This window comes from Lissotriton vulgaris, chromosome 2_2, assembly GCF_964263255.1.
Source record: "Lissotriton vulgaris chromosome 2_2, aLisVul1.2, whole genome shotgun sequence".
NCBI classification, from domain to species: Eukaryota; Metazoa; Chordata; class Amphibia; order Caudata; family Salamandridae; genus Lissotriton; species Lissotriton vulgaris.
Window position 1 is genome coordinate 134,644,071 of NC_141688.1, and position 16,814 is coordinate 134,660,884.

Here is a 16,814-nt window from a genome sequence, read left to right on the forward strand (position 1 = left end):
CAGATTTTATTTACAATGGATCAGGGTCAGTAATCCAGCAACCTCCCTTCATCTACCCTTGCTTTATGGTTAAAACTCCCATGAGAGGTTACTCGTCTGCGTGTCTGCCATTCCTTGCTGCTCGTACGTCACACTGACACTCACAGCCCCAAGTCTACGCACCATTCATGACGTAGTTATTGTGACCATGAAGTGACGCCAGGCACGGAAAGATCTGCACAGGGCGTGGCTACCAATACTGGACCACGGTTGTGAAGGGCCCATCGAATGTCGATTATGAATCTAATTTACTCGCCATCCACGGAGCAAACCAGTCTTTTTTCCTTGCTTTCGCGGTTTGGGAGGGAGGGCGAGGGGTGGGAGAAAAGTAGACCAAAATTGTTTGTGTGTGTAAAAGGCCGCTTTATTAGGAAACAGGTGCACATTACAAATACAAACCTTGGCAACGCCTTACAAAACTAAACCTCACTAAATAAATGAATAACTGCAAACTCAGGCCCCCAACCCCCACCCCTAAAATATTTGGGCCCTCCCAACAATACATCAATAAACATTATAACAGCATTATAACATTACGTCATCAATAAAACATTACGTCATCAATAAAACATTTCGTCATTGATCAAACATACGTCATCATTAAAACTTTATTCATCAAACCACAAATGAAATAACAACGGTCATGTCATCCATAGCCATAGACCCTGCCTGACCCTGCACTCCTGCAGATACCCCCCTCACAAAACTGAACGGTCAAACCATGACCAACATACCCCAGCACCTGTCAAAGAAATACTCGATCGAATACTCAACCAACAATCTGCCTAAAACCGTACTGATACACAAAAACACCGCCACCCAGAAAGGTAGGCGGGGGAGACACTCCACGCCTCCCTTTCTGCCCCCCCAACACGCGAAGCGAAAAAGAAATGAAAAAATCAACGCTGCATAGCCAATGCCCGCGTTAACACCTCGCGAAGCTCCAACAAGTAAAGATCCATGCCCACACGGGACAAATGAACCCCATCATCCCTAAAAAACTCAACTGACTCAAACTTAATGTCCCTGTCTGAGATCCTGCTGAAACCAAGGCTCCTACAGCAACGAGACACCTCTGAATTCACTTTCTTCCTGGCCCGGTCAACAGCCCTGGGGTTCACAGCTCCTCTCCATATCCTGCGCGGTATCAACTCCGTCCAAAAAACATGACACCCAGCCCAAAGATCCTTGATGAGGCCTAAATCTCGTTTCATAGCTCGCAGCAAAACCACACCTTTTGTAGCACAGAGATCATTTTCTCCCAAATGAATAACTAAAATATCCGGGCATAAACCGCCCACCATGTTGTTGTTCAAACAAGGGATTAACTCTCTCCAGAGCATCCCACCTTTACCCTTCCAAATAACATTAAACATTCGATCATTAAAACCAAGTAGTTCTCCAAAGTAACTTCGTGCTGCCTGGACTCTGGCCCACTTCACGAAGGAATGCCCCACTATCCAGACCGTTACCACCGAGGAGCGAGGCCCAGCAACGGATCCTGAAAAAGAAAAGAAAATTAGAAATCATGTGAAGGAGGACGACGCATGCGCCTCCTCTGCCGAGCTCCTCACATAACGCTGGAAACAATTGGAAGACCAACGCCCCAATCGCATAATATCCCTCTCAGTCCAACCTCTGTTAAAGGCCTCAGTGGCTGCACCTATTCGAAAAGAGTGAGTCCCATAGAGATTGCTATCGAGACCAATGTGCTGCAGAGCTTTGCGCAAAACCATTCGTAACTGATAAGTTGTTACAGGGGTGCCATTGATATGTTGGAAAACAAGAACCTCATCACCACCCCCATATAATGAACGCCAGCGCCGCACCAGCAGTAAAGGGCAAGTAAGCTTTGGAGCACGCGCCTGTAACCACACACCTTTTCCCTTACCCGTCTGATCAGCTTTGGAGCTGGCCAACCAGACATGAACTCCCTCATCATAACAAAAAACGTCCTTCCAATACAAACCACACTTATATTTCGACCACAACAACTCCGAGACCCCGAAAGCTCCAAAAAACATGAACGCCATGAGCATAGAGAACACACATGCCTCAAAATCATCCGAACAAACCAAAGGCAGAACTGTGATTAGTCTGGCAAGAACTTGCCAAGATAGGGGAGCCCTGGATCTACCAACGTGCCCTTGCTCCCTGGCCCAACCCTCAAGCATCCTCCTGCCAATTTCCCCCGCTTACGGAGTATAACCCCACAACAACTTCCCCATGAAAGCAATCCCCGCTAGTTTCCCAGCAATGGTTACTTTGGTTAGACCCTTATCCATGAGGTCCAATATAAAATTGACCACATCGTCCGACCGACGCGACAGATCCTCCCTTCTGACAGCACCAGATTCCAGGAATTCCCTCCAGGCCAGGGAATATGCAGAACGCGTAGACACAGACAAAGAACCTACCACCAATTGTACGACCCGACCTCGCCGACGTGCCACAGATGAATCGGCATCGGAGTCGGGGATCTGTCTGCGTCCCTCGCCAGTCCACGGAATCTCCCCCACTGTGAACGAGACAGAGCATCCGCAATGTCATTGTCCAAGCCAGGAATGTGTAAGGCACGAAAATGAATGTCGTGTTTCAAACAACCCAGAACGAAAACTCTCATAAGTTTTAACACCTGTTCGTCCCTGGCAGACTGTCGGTTCACTATCTCTACAACAGCCATGTTATCCACACGAAACAGCACTTTCTTGTGTGCCAATTCCTCCCCCCACAGGGTCAAAGCAACCAATAAAGGGAACAATTCCAAAAAAGTGATGCTGCGACCACCATTCAACCATTCATCAGGCCAACGTTCCGCACACCATTTGCCATTCCAAAAGAGCCCAAAACCATCACTGCCGGCAGCATCCGAAAACATTTGCACATCCCACTGAAAGTCAACATCTCTGACCAAGGGGACACCATTGAAGGAATTCAGGAAAAACTTCCACATTCTCAAATCCTCCTTAACACCAGCAGACAGACGAACACGATGGTGGGGCAAGTGATGACCTGCCAAAGCCCTGCCCAGTCTTCTACAAAAAGTTCTGCCCACTCTCACCACTCTGCAAGCAAAATTCAAATGGCCCAAAAGCACTTGAATCTCTTTCACCAGCACTTTCCTTTTTGCCAACATTACCTCCAGCAGTTCCACCATGTTGACCCTTTTGTCCTCGGGCAGGTGAGCAGACATAAGTACAGAATCTATTTCAATACCCAAAAATGAGAGGACAGTGGCAGGGCCCATTGTTTTTTCGGGAGCCAAAGGAACTCCCAGATCCTCCATGAGCCCTTGGAATGTGTCCAGAGCCTTCTGGCACTCCGCGGAGCCCGGGGATCCGACAAAGAAAAAGTCATCAAGGTAGTGTGTTACCAGTGAATGACCAGACTCATGGGAAAAATACCATTGCAGAAAAGTACTAAAACACTCAAACAGAGCACATGATATGGAGCAGCCCATCGGCAGAGCCTTGTCCACGTACCATTTACCTGCGAATTGTATACCTAAAAGGCACCAATCGTCCGGGTGGACAGGCAACAGCCGGAAAGCAGACTTGATATCACACTTGGCCATCTCAGCGGCTGCGCCCGCGGTCACAACAAGTGACATGGCCACGTCAACCGAAGAGTAAGATACCGACACTGCCTCTGGGTCAAGGAAATCATTCACCGACGACCCTTCAGGCCACGACAAGTGTTGAATAAGTCTAAACTGTCCCGGCTCTTTCTTCGGGACCACTCCCACCGGTGAAACAATCAAATTAAGGATCGGCCAATCATGGAACGGGCCAGCCATCCTTCCTTCATGTACCTCTTTATTAAGTTTGTCTTGTACCACTGTGGCATGTTCCGAGGCCGATTTTAAATTGGCAGACCACCTCCTTTCCCGAGAGCCTAGGTAACCTAGCCGGAAACCAAACTGAAAACCCTCCAACAGTTTTAATTTTGCTGACTCATCTTCGTAACCGTGTAAAGCAATGCGCAGCCTCTCAAACTTAACTGGTGTACGAGCCCTTGGACCCAGCACCCTTAGCACCTCTGGATCCCCTTCCCCCTGAAAACTGTGAGGGCGTACTGGAATTACCTGAACCTGTTTGCTTACCCTGTTGGCTCCCCGATGGCTGGTTGTCCCAGCATTTGGACAAGGGGTGTTTCCTTCCACAACCAGAGCATTCATGTTTAAATTTACAATACTCTCTGGTACAGGAGCCCCTGTTAAATTCCCAACAGAACCCAGACCCTGATTGCGTGGTTGTAGTTGCCCCCACCCCTCCCCGGGTGGGCTTCCCCTGAAAGGGCCGGTAAACTAACGGGAAACCACTGGCCGTAAAAATGGTTTTCCCCCCTGACGCTGACCCCATTGTATGTTGCCATAAATCCAAATCTAGCTCCCCCCACTTAGCCTCGGGATCCCAAGCCATCCTGGCCCTAAATTCCTCATCATATTGAGACCAGGCAAAACCACCCCCGGTGATCTGCGCCTTGCGAATGACGTCCTTGTATTTAAAAAGGGACACGCTGCGCTCAGGGAACTTCTCGCAATATACACTAGAATAAATCAAAAACGCAGCTGTCCAGTTTTCAATATTCAAAGGCACTTTAGGGCGTTTAGCCAGCTCAAACTCCTCCTCCTTAGACCCTTCCTTAGACCGGACTTCCCGGTGCAGTAGCTTAAGGAGTTCTACATACTCACCATTCCAAATACGTTCCTTGGTACTTAACATCAAATGAGCACCTAAAGGTTTCGTAACCCCCATGTAAGGCAACTTTTTGATTTTTAACTCCTTACTGGCCACTGGCTCTTTAACATTACTGGAAGCACCAGCCATAACACCACTTTCCACTTTATTCGTTAATTCTACCACATCATCGGTACCAACTGCAGTGTCTCTTACGTATCGTCCTTTGACCAGACGGCCATCACCAATAACCACATCGGTTTCACCACCTGTACCCACAGACACCATAATAGGTTTGGCCTGTGTGGCTGATTGCTCACCTGGCAACAGAGAGACCACTCTCGATGGCTCCGCCCGTGGCGCCGAGGTCAATGCATCCGGTCGGCGAGGCGCCCTACCCGATGGGCCGTGCTCTCTTCTCCCTTGCACTTGACTCTGGACCACTGGAGCCTGTAAAACACTACGAGAAGCATGAGAGGGCACCCCCCCTTCAGGATCCCGCAATTCACCTTCTTCAGGACTCTCTTCATCGTAGTCCAACACCACTGAATCGACACTGGTATGCAACAAATCACCATGGGTCTTACCCAACCCGGTATCAACAACTGTGCATTTAAATGATTTTGAAAATCCAGGAGGGGGAGCAGACTGTACACGCCTGTACCTCCCTGCGCGTTGACTCTGCAGCTCCATAGCCGCCGACAAGGCCTGCCACCTATACCTGCTACTCGTTGGGGCCAGCGGGGTCACGCCAGACCCTCGTGTGCTGGCCGCGGCGGGATCCCTTGGTGGAACAGAGAGGGCCGCGCTATGCACTCTCCTCACTTCCCCTTGGCGAAATGGGACTGGACCGCGCCCTGCCAAGTCTGGAACTCCGCGCCTAACCTCTTCCTGCAAAGAAAAAGTTTGGACTGGTGTGCTAGGATTCCTACCATCCACAATCCAACCAGACACATTCCCCCTCCAATTTGAAACAACATCCATTCTCCGACCCCGCTCCAAAGAACGACCACGTACATCCGACCTTAACGGCACCTCCCGCACCGGGGATCCACCTACAACCTCCTCGTCTCCACTGTCATCCAAATTATCACGTGCCAATGGCGTAGAAGAAGATTGCCGATAGGCCCTCGCTAGTGACTCCTGGCCTGAAACCTCCGTCTGGAAACTACGCTGCGCAAGCCCCGCTGCGCCAAAATGCTCCCACCCAGGGGAACCACACATAAAATAAGGACCCCCCCCAGAAGCCCCAGACAAGCGAGGAGCTGTACTCCTGGGCCCTTGCGCTGGCCCGCCGCTCACCTGGCCGAAGCCCTTATCCGGACCCAACAACGTGCCCTGGAAGCCTACACCCCCCGCACTCAATGCCCCGGGAGCATGGAACCTTCCCGAACCCATAACTGAAGCGCCAAATGCCGCAGAACCCAAACCAAAAGCTGGCTGACGAACCTGCAAACCAGCGTGAAAAGATCCACCATCATCATGGCCCAGAGAAACATCACCACCAAAACTCCCCGAGCGCGGATCTTCAAAAGCCGTATTCGCGCCACAAAACGAACCTCCTTCGCCCATTTGGGCCCATTCGCCCTCGCCTCTAGAACCACCTCCCACAGATACAACTTCACCCGCCGACGAGCCCGGCGTCGAAAACAGCAACGGGCTCCCTACATTACCCCCCATATCACCCACACCCGCATCAGCATCCCGAGCAACAACCTCCTGACCACCCATCGGAAGGAAACCAGAAGACAAACCAGCCCGAGGCCTGACCACATTAACATCACGACCCTCCCCTGATTGAACATCGTAAGAAAGCTGTCTTGAAGGGGTTAACAACATCCGCTGAGCAGCCTCGGGTACAAACTGAGTTTCGTCAACGACCAACATGGCGTCATGGGCCCCATGATCCACCTGTTCCCGCTCCGTATCTTGCAACACAAATTGAACCGATCCCCTACGCCCACCGCGCACAGGGGCCCCGTCCGAAGACTGCCCCCGCCGCTCAACCAGCCAGTCCGAAGCAGAGCGTTTCTTGCTTCCGCCCCTACCACCCCTACCCCTCTTCCCTGACGCCTGCACCTGACTCACCATAACCGGAAATCCCCCCGCCCCAGAAACAACTCCCAACTGAGGAGCCGGAGCTAGGGAAGACTCATCCCCCCCCACACTCAAAGCCCCTTGAGTTTCCGGCGCCTCCGCCGTACCGGGCTCCCCTCGAACCATCCTTTGAGAGGCCGGCTTCCTAGACCGGGAACGGCCCCTCTCGCTTACCTGACTCGAGCGTCTCTTCTTCGGCGACGAACATGCCATCACCGCGGCCACCACACCAGCTGAAGCCTGGCGTTGGGCCTAGCCTGCCCACCTCCTGCGAGCAAATCCAAACGGCCGGCATCCGCCAACAGACGCATCGCCTCAATGACACGTGCATCTTCCATTATATCTAATCTCTAAGCAATAAGCACAACCACTAAAGACTGAAAAAGAGTCTCACAGCCACACAAGACACTCTCTCACAAAAAAGCTAAAAGCCCTCCTAGCCACCAGGTCACCAAACCTAAAATGGTGGCGGGTAGGCGGGAAATGGGCAATTTATACTTGGGCTGGCTGGTCCTACTAGACCAGCCCAAAACTAGAACATTCTGGCAACTTCTGGAAAGAACCCCTCGCAGCCCTCCCAAACCGCCCGGGGGAGGAGACCTCCCGGCGGTCGGCTCCCTCCCCCAAGCCCCCCTAATATTAAAGGCAATCAACAGATGGTAGCTCAGGAAGTCTTTTTTCTTTTTTTAAACCACTTGAGCAAGGTGTTTAGAAACGCACAATTAAAAACGACAGTACTAGGGTGCTCGTGCCATTCTTACAGTTTTAGGTCACCCTGTGTAGTCCAAATTGCATCATCTGGAGGACTGAAAAGGCAAATAGGTGTAATTGGTTCTGGAATTTAGCAGCGCTGGCAGGAACCTGAAGCGTAATAAACGGCAAAAGCCTCCTGGAAAATATCTTGGACGCTGACACTTATCATTTTCCAAATTATGCACTGTGTTCTCGACTGGTTTCACACAGGTCCGCACATGCAATTCAATCGGGTTTTTCTCTGGTAGGCTGGAGGCGTTGGAGTCCGGCTTTGAACGTCCAGAAAGCTGGAGGTGTTGCTACTTTCCCCAGCTCCCCAAGGTTTATTGCAAAAGGTACGGGCTGCAGAGAGAGGGTGAGGGACGGCGGTAAGGGGTGAGAAGAGAGAGAATGAATGCATGGAAAGAGAAAGCTAGAGCAAGGAATGAAACCAGCGGGGCTGATTTCAGAAGGTTTGTCATGGCTGTTTTTGGTTCCTGGGTACATGGCTCAAATTGGACGATGCATCACACAGACGATGGACTGTGATGATGCAGTAAAAGGAAAAATGATCCTGTTGTGGATGAAGGTCAAGATGTATTAATATTCTGCAGCAGGATAGTAGTACAGTCGTCTGGCCAGCATTCAAGTCCATTTTTTTTAAACGGTCCAAATGGCTTTTCTTTGGCACGACCGTTCCAAATGCTCCAATAAGGTTATAAGAGGATATGGGGTAAAAGGAGCACAGGGAATTGGCAAAAAAAGGGCGGAAGAACCAACCACAGAGGAGGACAGGTTACAAATGGAACTCATTTGTCTCTGTACTAAACAGACAAAACAAAAGGAAGGAATGGTGCAGCATAACAAATGAAAGAGGTAGTGTAAAGAAAGTAAAAAAGTACAGAAAAACATAAAATGCATCATTCTACAAAAGTTCTCCATTATGGTGCCCTAGCCTACCCTTACTATTGACCCGTTCTGCAATGGGTCGTCTTTACCACTTATAGATCCTGATGGAAATTCCACCCCTTGACCACTTGAGTCACAAATGTGCCTTCAATATGTTTACGAGTAAGCTTGGGGTAGGAATCAGTTTCAGTTGCAGCTATGAAAACATTAGAGAGATCCGATTCTATGTCTTCACTCGGGGCTTCAGCCCCTCATCATACAGCCACCCTCTTCGAAATCTCGACTACTCTCCTGTGATTTAATCATTTCTCATCTTCTGTGATGACACTACCTTTCTTAACCTTATTTATGTTTACTGTCTGCTGAATCTTGAATACCCTTTCTCAGTGATAACTGGCAACCATATCGCTAACATTTACGTCAGAAGATTGTGCTTTGTGGACAGTATTGTATAGTTTCCTGACTTCACCCTGCCCAAATACTTGTCTACTATCAAATCTTTCCTAAAAAACATTGTGAAGTTCATTCTTAAAACACCATAGGCAAATTTTAGGGATGGGCAATCTTTTTCTTGACAGCAAAAAAATGACTTGACTTAGGAATAGGGTGTTACCCATCTAGGAGTGGAAGACTGATATTTGGTTCCAGAGGATAAGATGAACAACCATTTTATGTAAAGGTTGAAACATTCCACTTGTCAATTACACTGTGGCTCATACAAGGAAGTTGTGATGCTGTGAACAGTGAGAAATGTTGACATGTGTTTAGAGACAATTTGCACCCAGTTGTCCATAACATGTGATTCAGAGTAACATTCCTTACTAAATACTTTCATGATGAACTCCAACACATCTGAAGTGGCTTCCATTTCAACACATTTTTTTATCTCAGACCACTTAGGGTTGTAATCTACTGTAGGAAATTGGTTTACTAGTTTAGGGTGTTGAAACCTTACTCAAGCAGCAACCACAACTCTCATCAGGGTAAAACACAAGCAAACCCCAAAATTACCTAGTGCTTAAGCATCTAGGAGCTTAGCAGCAAGCAGTCAGGCATAACTTAGAGGTAATGTTAAAAGTATTGATGTAGCACTTCAAGCACTAATAAAGTGAAAACAAAATCCAAGAAAAATCCCTCTAATTAAGAAAAATAGAGCCACCTGTAATAAATAATTTGAGATCAAAATGACAAATGTAAATGTAGTATACTTGTAAAGCGCACAGCTGCCCGGCGCTGTATACCGCTGGGGAACCCGTCCTGGCTTTCCCTGTGAGATGGTCCCCTCTGGGCACCTCCAAGGTGAGACCAGGCATCCCCTGCGTTGAAGGGGCTGTTATGAAGATTAAGCAAGCTATTGCCCAGAGTTGCAGAGTGGAGCCCAATATTAGCGTAGGCGCCGAGGCGAGAATGATCAGACCCGCGGACATTTTGACCCAAGACCCTCCCGCGTTGGGAATCGAGCCCTGGTCCCAGGCCGATCTCAGCTTCTGGGTCTGCCGCCTCTAACCATTGAGCCACACTTCTCCACTGACAAAAATACAATCATTTGTACTTGAGATATGCAATTTCTAAGATTTAGGTAAGTATAGTGCCTAAAAGCATAAAGCGAGCGCCACTCATAGTTTTCTGGTCATGTGGGACTGGTTGAAAGTCACAAATACAGGTCGACCACGATGGAGCATGGGCCAGATACAGAGATCAGATTAGCCCAGCTGAAGATATTACATTCTAGAGTCCAGCGTAAAGTGTTAGGTTCATGGTGGAGGAAGCCTTGAGGCGCAGGGAAAGCGTTGCAGTTGGTCAACGCTGTTGCGCAAAGAGCAGGCTGGGTGTCATGGACAATTATCGTTATAACTCGAAGATCCTGTTAGGAGTCATGGAAAGCTGTTGCTGGAGATTCGTGTTGGTGGTCACCGCAGGCTGTCGATGCTGTAGCTCGAAGTGCAGGTCTGGTGTTGCAGATCAGCTCAGGCGGCTGCTGTAGTGTAAAGAGTCGGGTTCACTGGAGCTTCACACTGACAACTGGCATGGTTGGCAAGATTTAGGCATGAATGGGCCCATATGCAATTACAAAGAGACCAAAACTTCACGATTTGTCCTTTTCTTGGAGGGGGGCTCAACTGATGCCACACCAAGGGTCCAACATAACTAAACAATTGCCAGTACTGAGCAAAACTCAAACACTTTTTTAATGACCAGGACCTATGAATGAAACATAAGGACCGTAGTTATTACTAAACCTTCAATTATTTATTCAGTAAATCATTCAAGGGTTATATTATCAACAATATTTTACTACATGTGCATCAATGAAAAATACAGAAGAGAGGCAAAACTATGTACACAAACCTGCATTTCAACACAAGCTCACCAAGACACCACCATAAAGTCAATGCAAAATTTCAGACATACCTCACACATCTTCAATCAAGCATTCTTCTCCAACATTCATAACATCCAAACACCACACCAGAACGGGTTAAATTAATTTTACGTAACCCCAGATCTGGTGAACTACACACATTCCCTGACTCAAACAACCAAATCAATAAGATGAACTCAAATATATTGTAGAAGAGAATATAAACAAATACCATTTCCTACAACCAACAACTAAATAATTGCATCAGTGACTCAAATGCATAACATGGTTTGTTTGACCAGGGTAGCAATAGCTTGACGCGTTTCAAACCCAACTGTTTAATGGGTTCTCATCAGGACTATAAGAATCTATAAAGGAAGAGACAAAACAAAAATTCTTAGAAACCTACCCACTACCATTTGAAACAACAGCACACGCCAACCAGTGTAAGCCGCCTACCTTATTAACTCAGCAGAGCAGATCAGATGCTTCAGAAACATGCAGGTGTTAATGTGCTGCAAAGACAGACATTAAACAAGGATAGAGTCTTTAGCCTTAGCATCTAGAACACAGCCTGTCCTGAACGTTCTTGCAAAAAATGTGGTAAAAAGCGCTCACCAATACTGGGACTTGATCACGTGTTCTCTGTTGTTGAGCGAATCCCGGTGCCAAGGAGACCTGCCAAAAATAGCCCGCTATTAATCTTTGTGGAATCGTGACAAACATCATGCTTGTTGGAGCATGCGAAAATGGGGCGTAGCTTAGTGATATATCGGGAATGCCTGTAGATACTTCACGCCTTATGGCCGATTGGACAAACTGCTCTGTAGGAGAGAAAGTTTGTCCTTTAGTCCATTTGGCCTTTCAAAAGCATGGTCTGTGAAACTTTTTGAACCATGCATAATCTACCTTGTACAGTCGCTTTCCTCTCGTAGACCGCGTCCACGTCCTTTGGATTTGGCGTGTGACGTCAGTTCCCGCAAAGCTTGATGGGAATTACGGCATCCAAGCTGGGGCCTGCCATATTTAACTTCTGGAGACGAGCTAAGGCCTGCAGGAGGGGTGTGGCTACTTGGGCATATCTTGACCAGCGTTGCCATGGGGACCAGACGTGAAACAAAACTTTATCAAAACCTCAAAACTTTAAACTTTATCAAAATCGGTGTGGCTTCACTAAAGCCACACCGGACGTCAACGTTCCGTGCATTTACACACAGCATAACCTATCATGTGCGCAACTGGAATACCACGAATAATTCATAGTGTCCCAACCCGTCAAAAGGTGGAGGAATACAAAAATAGACCTCTGGACTCGGCTTCCGCATTTCATTCGAAACTGGAGGCTTGTCAGAGTGGATCATGCAGGGCGGCAGGACGAGCAGTCGAAGTCTCGTTCATACTGCTAAATGCACATGTCTGAAGTACATTTTTAGCTCATTTGTGCTTTAGAAAACATGGTCAGCAATACTAGTTCAGCCGCTGTACTCGATCGAAAGTAGGGATCAACAGCCCTTTCACAATCTTAGCTATACTTGAAGGGGCCCGTCAGCAGACGGGTACCAATTCCACACTGTCATAAATCATGCACTGATCGATTAGCAACGTTACCAAACAACATGACCACGCCGTTGTAATGGTCATGAATCCGGAATGTCTTGTACCTTATGGTTCAACTCAAGCCATATCATGATCTGAAAATTTCGGAAACCTCATTCAATCCATGAATCTCTGTGTTGAATTTCATGATTAGCAGTGCCTCCCGTTGGGTCAATTTTCTGTCCTTGTCACCACTCCGAGAGTCTACCTCAATTTTGGAGATGACAGTCTATTTGAGATCTTTCTCTAAATACCTTTTTGACTTCCAATGATTGACTAAAGGGGCATTCACAACATTTCTACTTAACCTTGACTTATGCTGCGTCACTCATTGGCGGACTTCCTGGCTCGTTTTACCCACATACAATTTTGGACAGGGACAAAAAATTCGATAAATTACATTCTTTGATTTGCAATTTGTGAATCTTTCGTGTGCTCAGTTGATACCGTCATGTGAGGAAACCACTCCTTCCGCATTTATGGTGACCCATTACAGGTGCCAGACCAATCATGCTTCTGAGAGTTGCTCCTTCCAATTTTGGTAATGCCGCCCTAACAATGTGGTTAGCAATGCTTTTTTCTTTCTTAAAAGCAAATAATGGGGGCTGTATCAATGCTTTATCCAGATTTTTCACCAAGTGCCAATTTTGATTGACGATCTTTTTAAACTGGTTTGCATTTGGACAAAAGGTTGTTACACATGCCATTCTGTTCATTTGTGATTTTGTTTTTTCTTTCCAGTAATGGTTCCCTCGGTACCCACCAAGCACGGCGGAGGGCATTTTTCAAGAGTGTGTAGGGGTAGCCCCGATCCACTAGGCGGTCCATTAGATTATTCGCATGAGAGAAATACTCATCTTTGAATGAGCAATTACGCTGAATCCTAAGGAATTGGCCAAAAGGCAGGTTTTGTTTCAAGCTTTTCGGATTGTTGCTCGTATAATGGAGAACCTTGTTTCTCTCTGTTGGCTTTCTGTATAGTGTTTTCGCCAATCCCCCTTCAGAGGGGTAAACTTGCACGTCCAAAAAGGTGATCCGGTTTCTAGAAGAATTAAGACTGAACTTAATATCTTCCGTTCTTGCATTTAGCAAGTTAGAAAAATGGTTCAGTTGGTCCTGTGACCCAGCCCATTTAAAAAAACGTTGTCAATATATTGCATCCAATTTGAGATGCAGTCAGAAAATGGATTGATATTGTAAACACACTTCCCCTCATAGAGCCCCATAAATAATACTGCCAACTCAGGGGCAAAAGGATAGCCCATGGCGACTCTCTTTGTTTGGTAAGAGAATTCTGAACTGAAAGAGAAATAATTCTTCTGAAGGGCAAATTTAGCTAACTCGATGATGAAATTTGTCTGGACTCTAGCTGGTTTTTCTCTCATTACAAAAAAGTATGTAAGTACCTCCAAGGCCTCTTCCTGAGGAACTTGGGTGTATAAGGACACTACGTCCATTGTTACCATCATGTCCTTAGAGACGTCATAATCAATTGTTGAAATTCTATTGATGAATTCTGTAGTGTCCTGTAAATGCGCGGGAATTTCTTCAATAAAAGGCTTAAAAAAAATCAATGTATTTGGAAATGGGTTCGATCAAAGAATCGCAACCTGCACTATTGGCCTGCAGTTGGATTGGTGTCACTTTTGTGCACCTTAGGCAGGACATAAAAGACCGGCACCCTTGGACTCTTATTTTGTAGAAACGAAAATTCTTTGGGTCCTAATATCCCCATGTCAAATCCTTTCTGGAGGATACTAAACAATTGGCCTTGAAGTTCTAACTTAGGATTTTTACCGACCTTCCTATAGCAACTGTTATCGTCTAGTTATCTCATGACTTTGGCCTTGTATCTAGAGATATCCCAGAGGACAACTGAGCCTCCCTTATCCGATTGTTTAATTATTAACGATGTGTCCTTTTTAAGGGAAAGAATTGCTTCTTTTTGGATCCTGGGAAGGTTGAATTTAGTGTATTGCCTCTTTCTCTCCATTTCCACAATTGCAGATAAAACTGTTTTTTCGAAGGTCACCACCTCCTTTGGAATTTTGTTCGCTGGGGGGCAGAACCCAGATTTATTCTTTAGACCTGTCACTTCCTTGTGATTGATACCCATTGATTCTTTGAAAGAGGTTTTTAAGCGGATTTTCCTGCAGAATTCCATTGCTTCCAATTGAATTTTTACAAAATCCGTTCCTCTAAATGGCATGAATGAAAGCCCCTTTTCCAAAACTGCTGTTTCAGCCACTGTCAGGACACAGTCAGATAAATTAAATAGAGGTGATGGTCTCAATTCTTGTGAAAATTCCTCCGGGTGGTCATTTCCTATGGCTGATTGTTGTATTTGGACCGACCAACAACAATAGACCCTGTCCACAGGACGTACACTTGTGTCAGTTACTGAAATAATAGAACAGTCTATATGTACTGATAACTATTATAAACCCCTACAGTTTCTGAGGGGAACAATTCACTGCTCCTCACCCAGAAGTTTCCAAATTCAAGCTAAAAACAGGCCAATCTTCCTTGACAGATACACAGAACAACACACTGTCTGGCACATCTAAGTCAGTATCAGGCATCCACACAGTCAGTGTTGGACCAAGTTCTACTTAGAAAAAATGTGCAAGAGCGAGTGACACCTCACGGAAACATCAGCAACGGGGTAATTGGTATGTAATTTCCAGACAAGCCCCTGTCTCATCATCGGTAGTCACTCGTTTCTCAAAGAAAGAAGAAGGAAAGTGTCCAAAACAAACAACCAAAACGTGTAACAAACAGTGGAAGCAGAGAGTGTCTGCTAGTGACAAACACACAACATAAAAAAGTGCATAAAACACGGCATCCAATTCCCTTCAATAACTTTATTCACAGGGAAATGAATGCCTGCTGTTAGGATAAAAAGGCTGGTAGCTATTCATGCATACTATTACCTATTGCCAATGCCGACATGTTTCACTGCCACAACAATTTTGGCAGATTCATCAGGGCTGCACTATATGCTGCCACTCCACTCTTGGACACTTGTTCTGTGTTTAACTGCCAAGGAAACAGGCACAGAAGATCAGTTAAAAAAACATATGTAAACACACCCATGGATTGCCGTATATATATGAAACCATATGTGAACATTATTTACCCAGAGACAGCCTGTTTGCTCATACCAGCCGCCTGGGGAAAGGAATAGATGCAGATGTACTCCAACAGTGAGTCTCCGCCTTCACTAAGCTTTTAGCATTCTGAAGGTATAAACACAAAAAGAAATTCCAACTTTCTGAAGATTTTTGTATGCGTGTCTTGTTGTTAAGGAACTATGCAAACACACATTCAAGCTGTCGAAAGGGAACAACCATCCATACTGTGTCTCTTTGTTAAGTAGCTATAAAACCACGCCTTCAAGCTGTCGCCAGATGCCCACCATCCATACTGAATGACCAGGCGCACTGGTGTTACTTAAAGAGTCAAAATTAACAAAGGAGGGAGGTAGAGTAATGAAGTAGGATTCTTACTCCACGGGCTTACATACATAAACAAGAGGAATCCTACTAGTAGGGAAGTGTTACCCACAGGGGTGTGGGAGCACTTAGTGTTTTGTAAAATACCCCTCACACACCAAAAGGCCCCTTGGTGTCATGCTTCATCATAGGGGTCTTCGCACCCCTCTAACGGGATGCGGCGTGCTGCGACCTACGGCTACGCGGAAGCACTGATATTAATGACTATGGGCCAGATGTAGGTAGGCATTTACCGGTCGGTAACGGCCGAATTCGGCCGTTACCGACCGGTAAATGCAATTTGAGATGTAGGGCCCTGTATTTTACAGAATCGGTAAATTTACCGATCGGTAAATTTACCGATTCTGTAAAATACCGAATCGGTATTTTTTCCGATTCGGTAAAATTGATATGTAGGTGGGACTCTTCTGAGTCCCACAAGCATTACAGAATCGGTATTTTACCATCAAATACTATTTGATGGTAAAATACCGATTCTGGTGTGCATGCACATGTGTGCATGCACACCTGTGCCATATGACAGGCAGACCTGCCCCTAGGGCTTGTATGCCTGCCACATGGCACCCAATCCTGTTTAGGGGGTGCCAGGGGGTGTCAAAGTGACACCCCCTGCACCCTTGTGAAATTCGGTATTTACCGATTCGGTAAATACCGAATCGGTAAAGCCTATTGATTTCTATGGGCTTTGAAGCCCATAGGAATCAATAGGCTTTACCAATTCGGTATTTACCGAATCGGTAAATACCGAATTTTACCGATTCGGTAAAAGGGAACATCTGGATTCCCTACATACCAACCCCTCACATTTACCGAATCTTAATTACCGAATCGGTAAAATTCGGTAATTTTCGGTAATTAAGATTCGGTAAATGTTACTTACCTACA

At 46.5% G+C, this 16,814-nt stretch overlaps 1 protein-coding gene across 1 annotated transcript; it reads right to left on the reverse strand.

Moving 5' to 3' along the window:
- Positions 1–938: 938 nt before the first annotated feature.
- LOC147729158 (uncharacterized) lies at positions 939–6,290 on the reverse strand. The gene is made up of 2 exons (XM_086959799.1): positions 5,039–6,290; positions 939–1,540 (listed from the first exon to the last, which is right to left on the reverse strand). Exons 1-2 carry the CDS (start codon positions 6,288–6,290, stop codon positions 939–941), a joined length of 1,854 nt encoding a protein of 617 aa, XP_086815925.1.
- Positions 6,291–16,814: the final 10,524 nt, after the last annotated feature.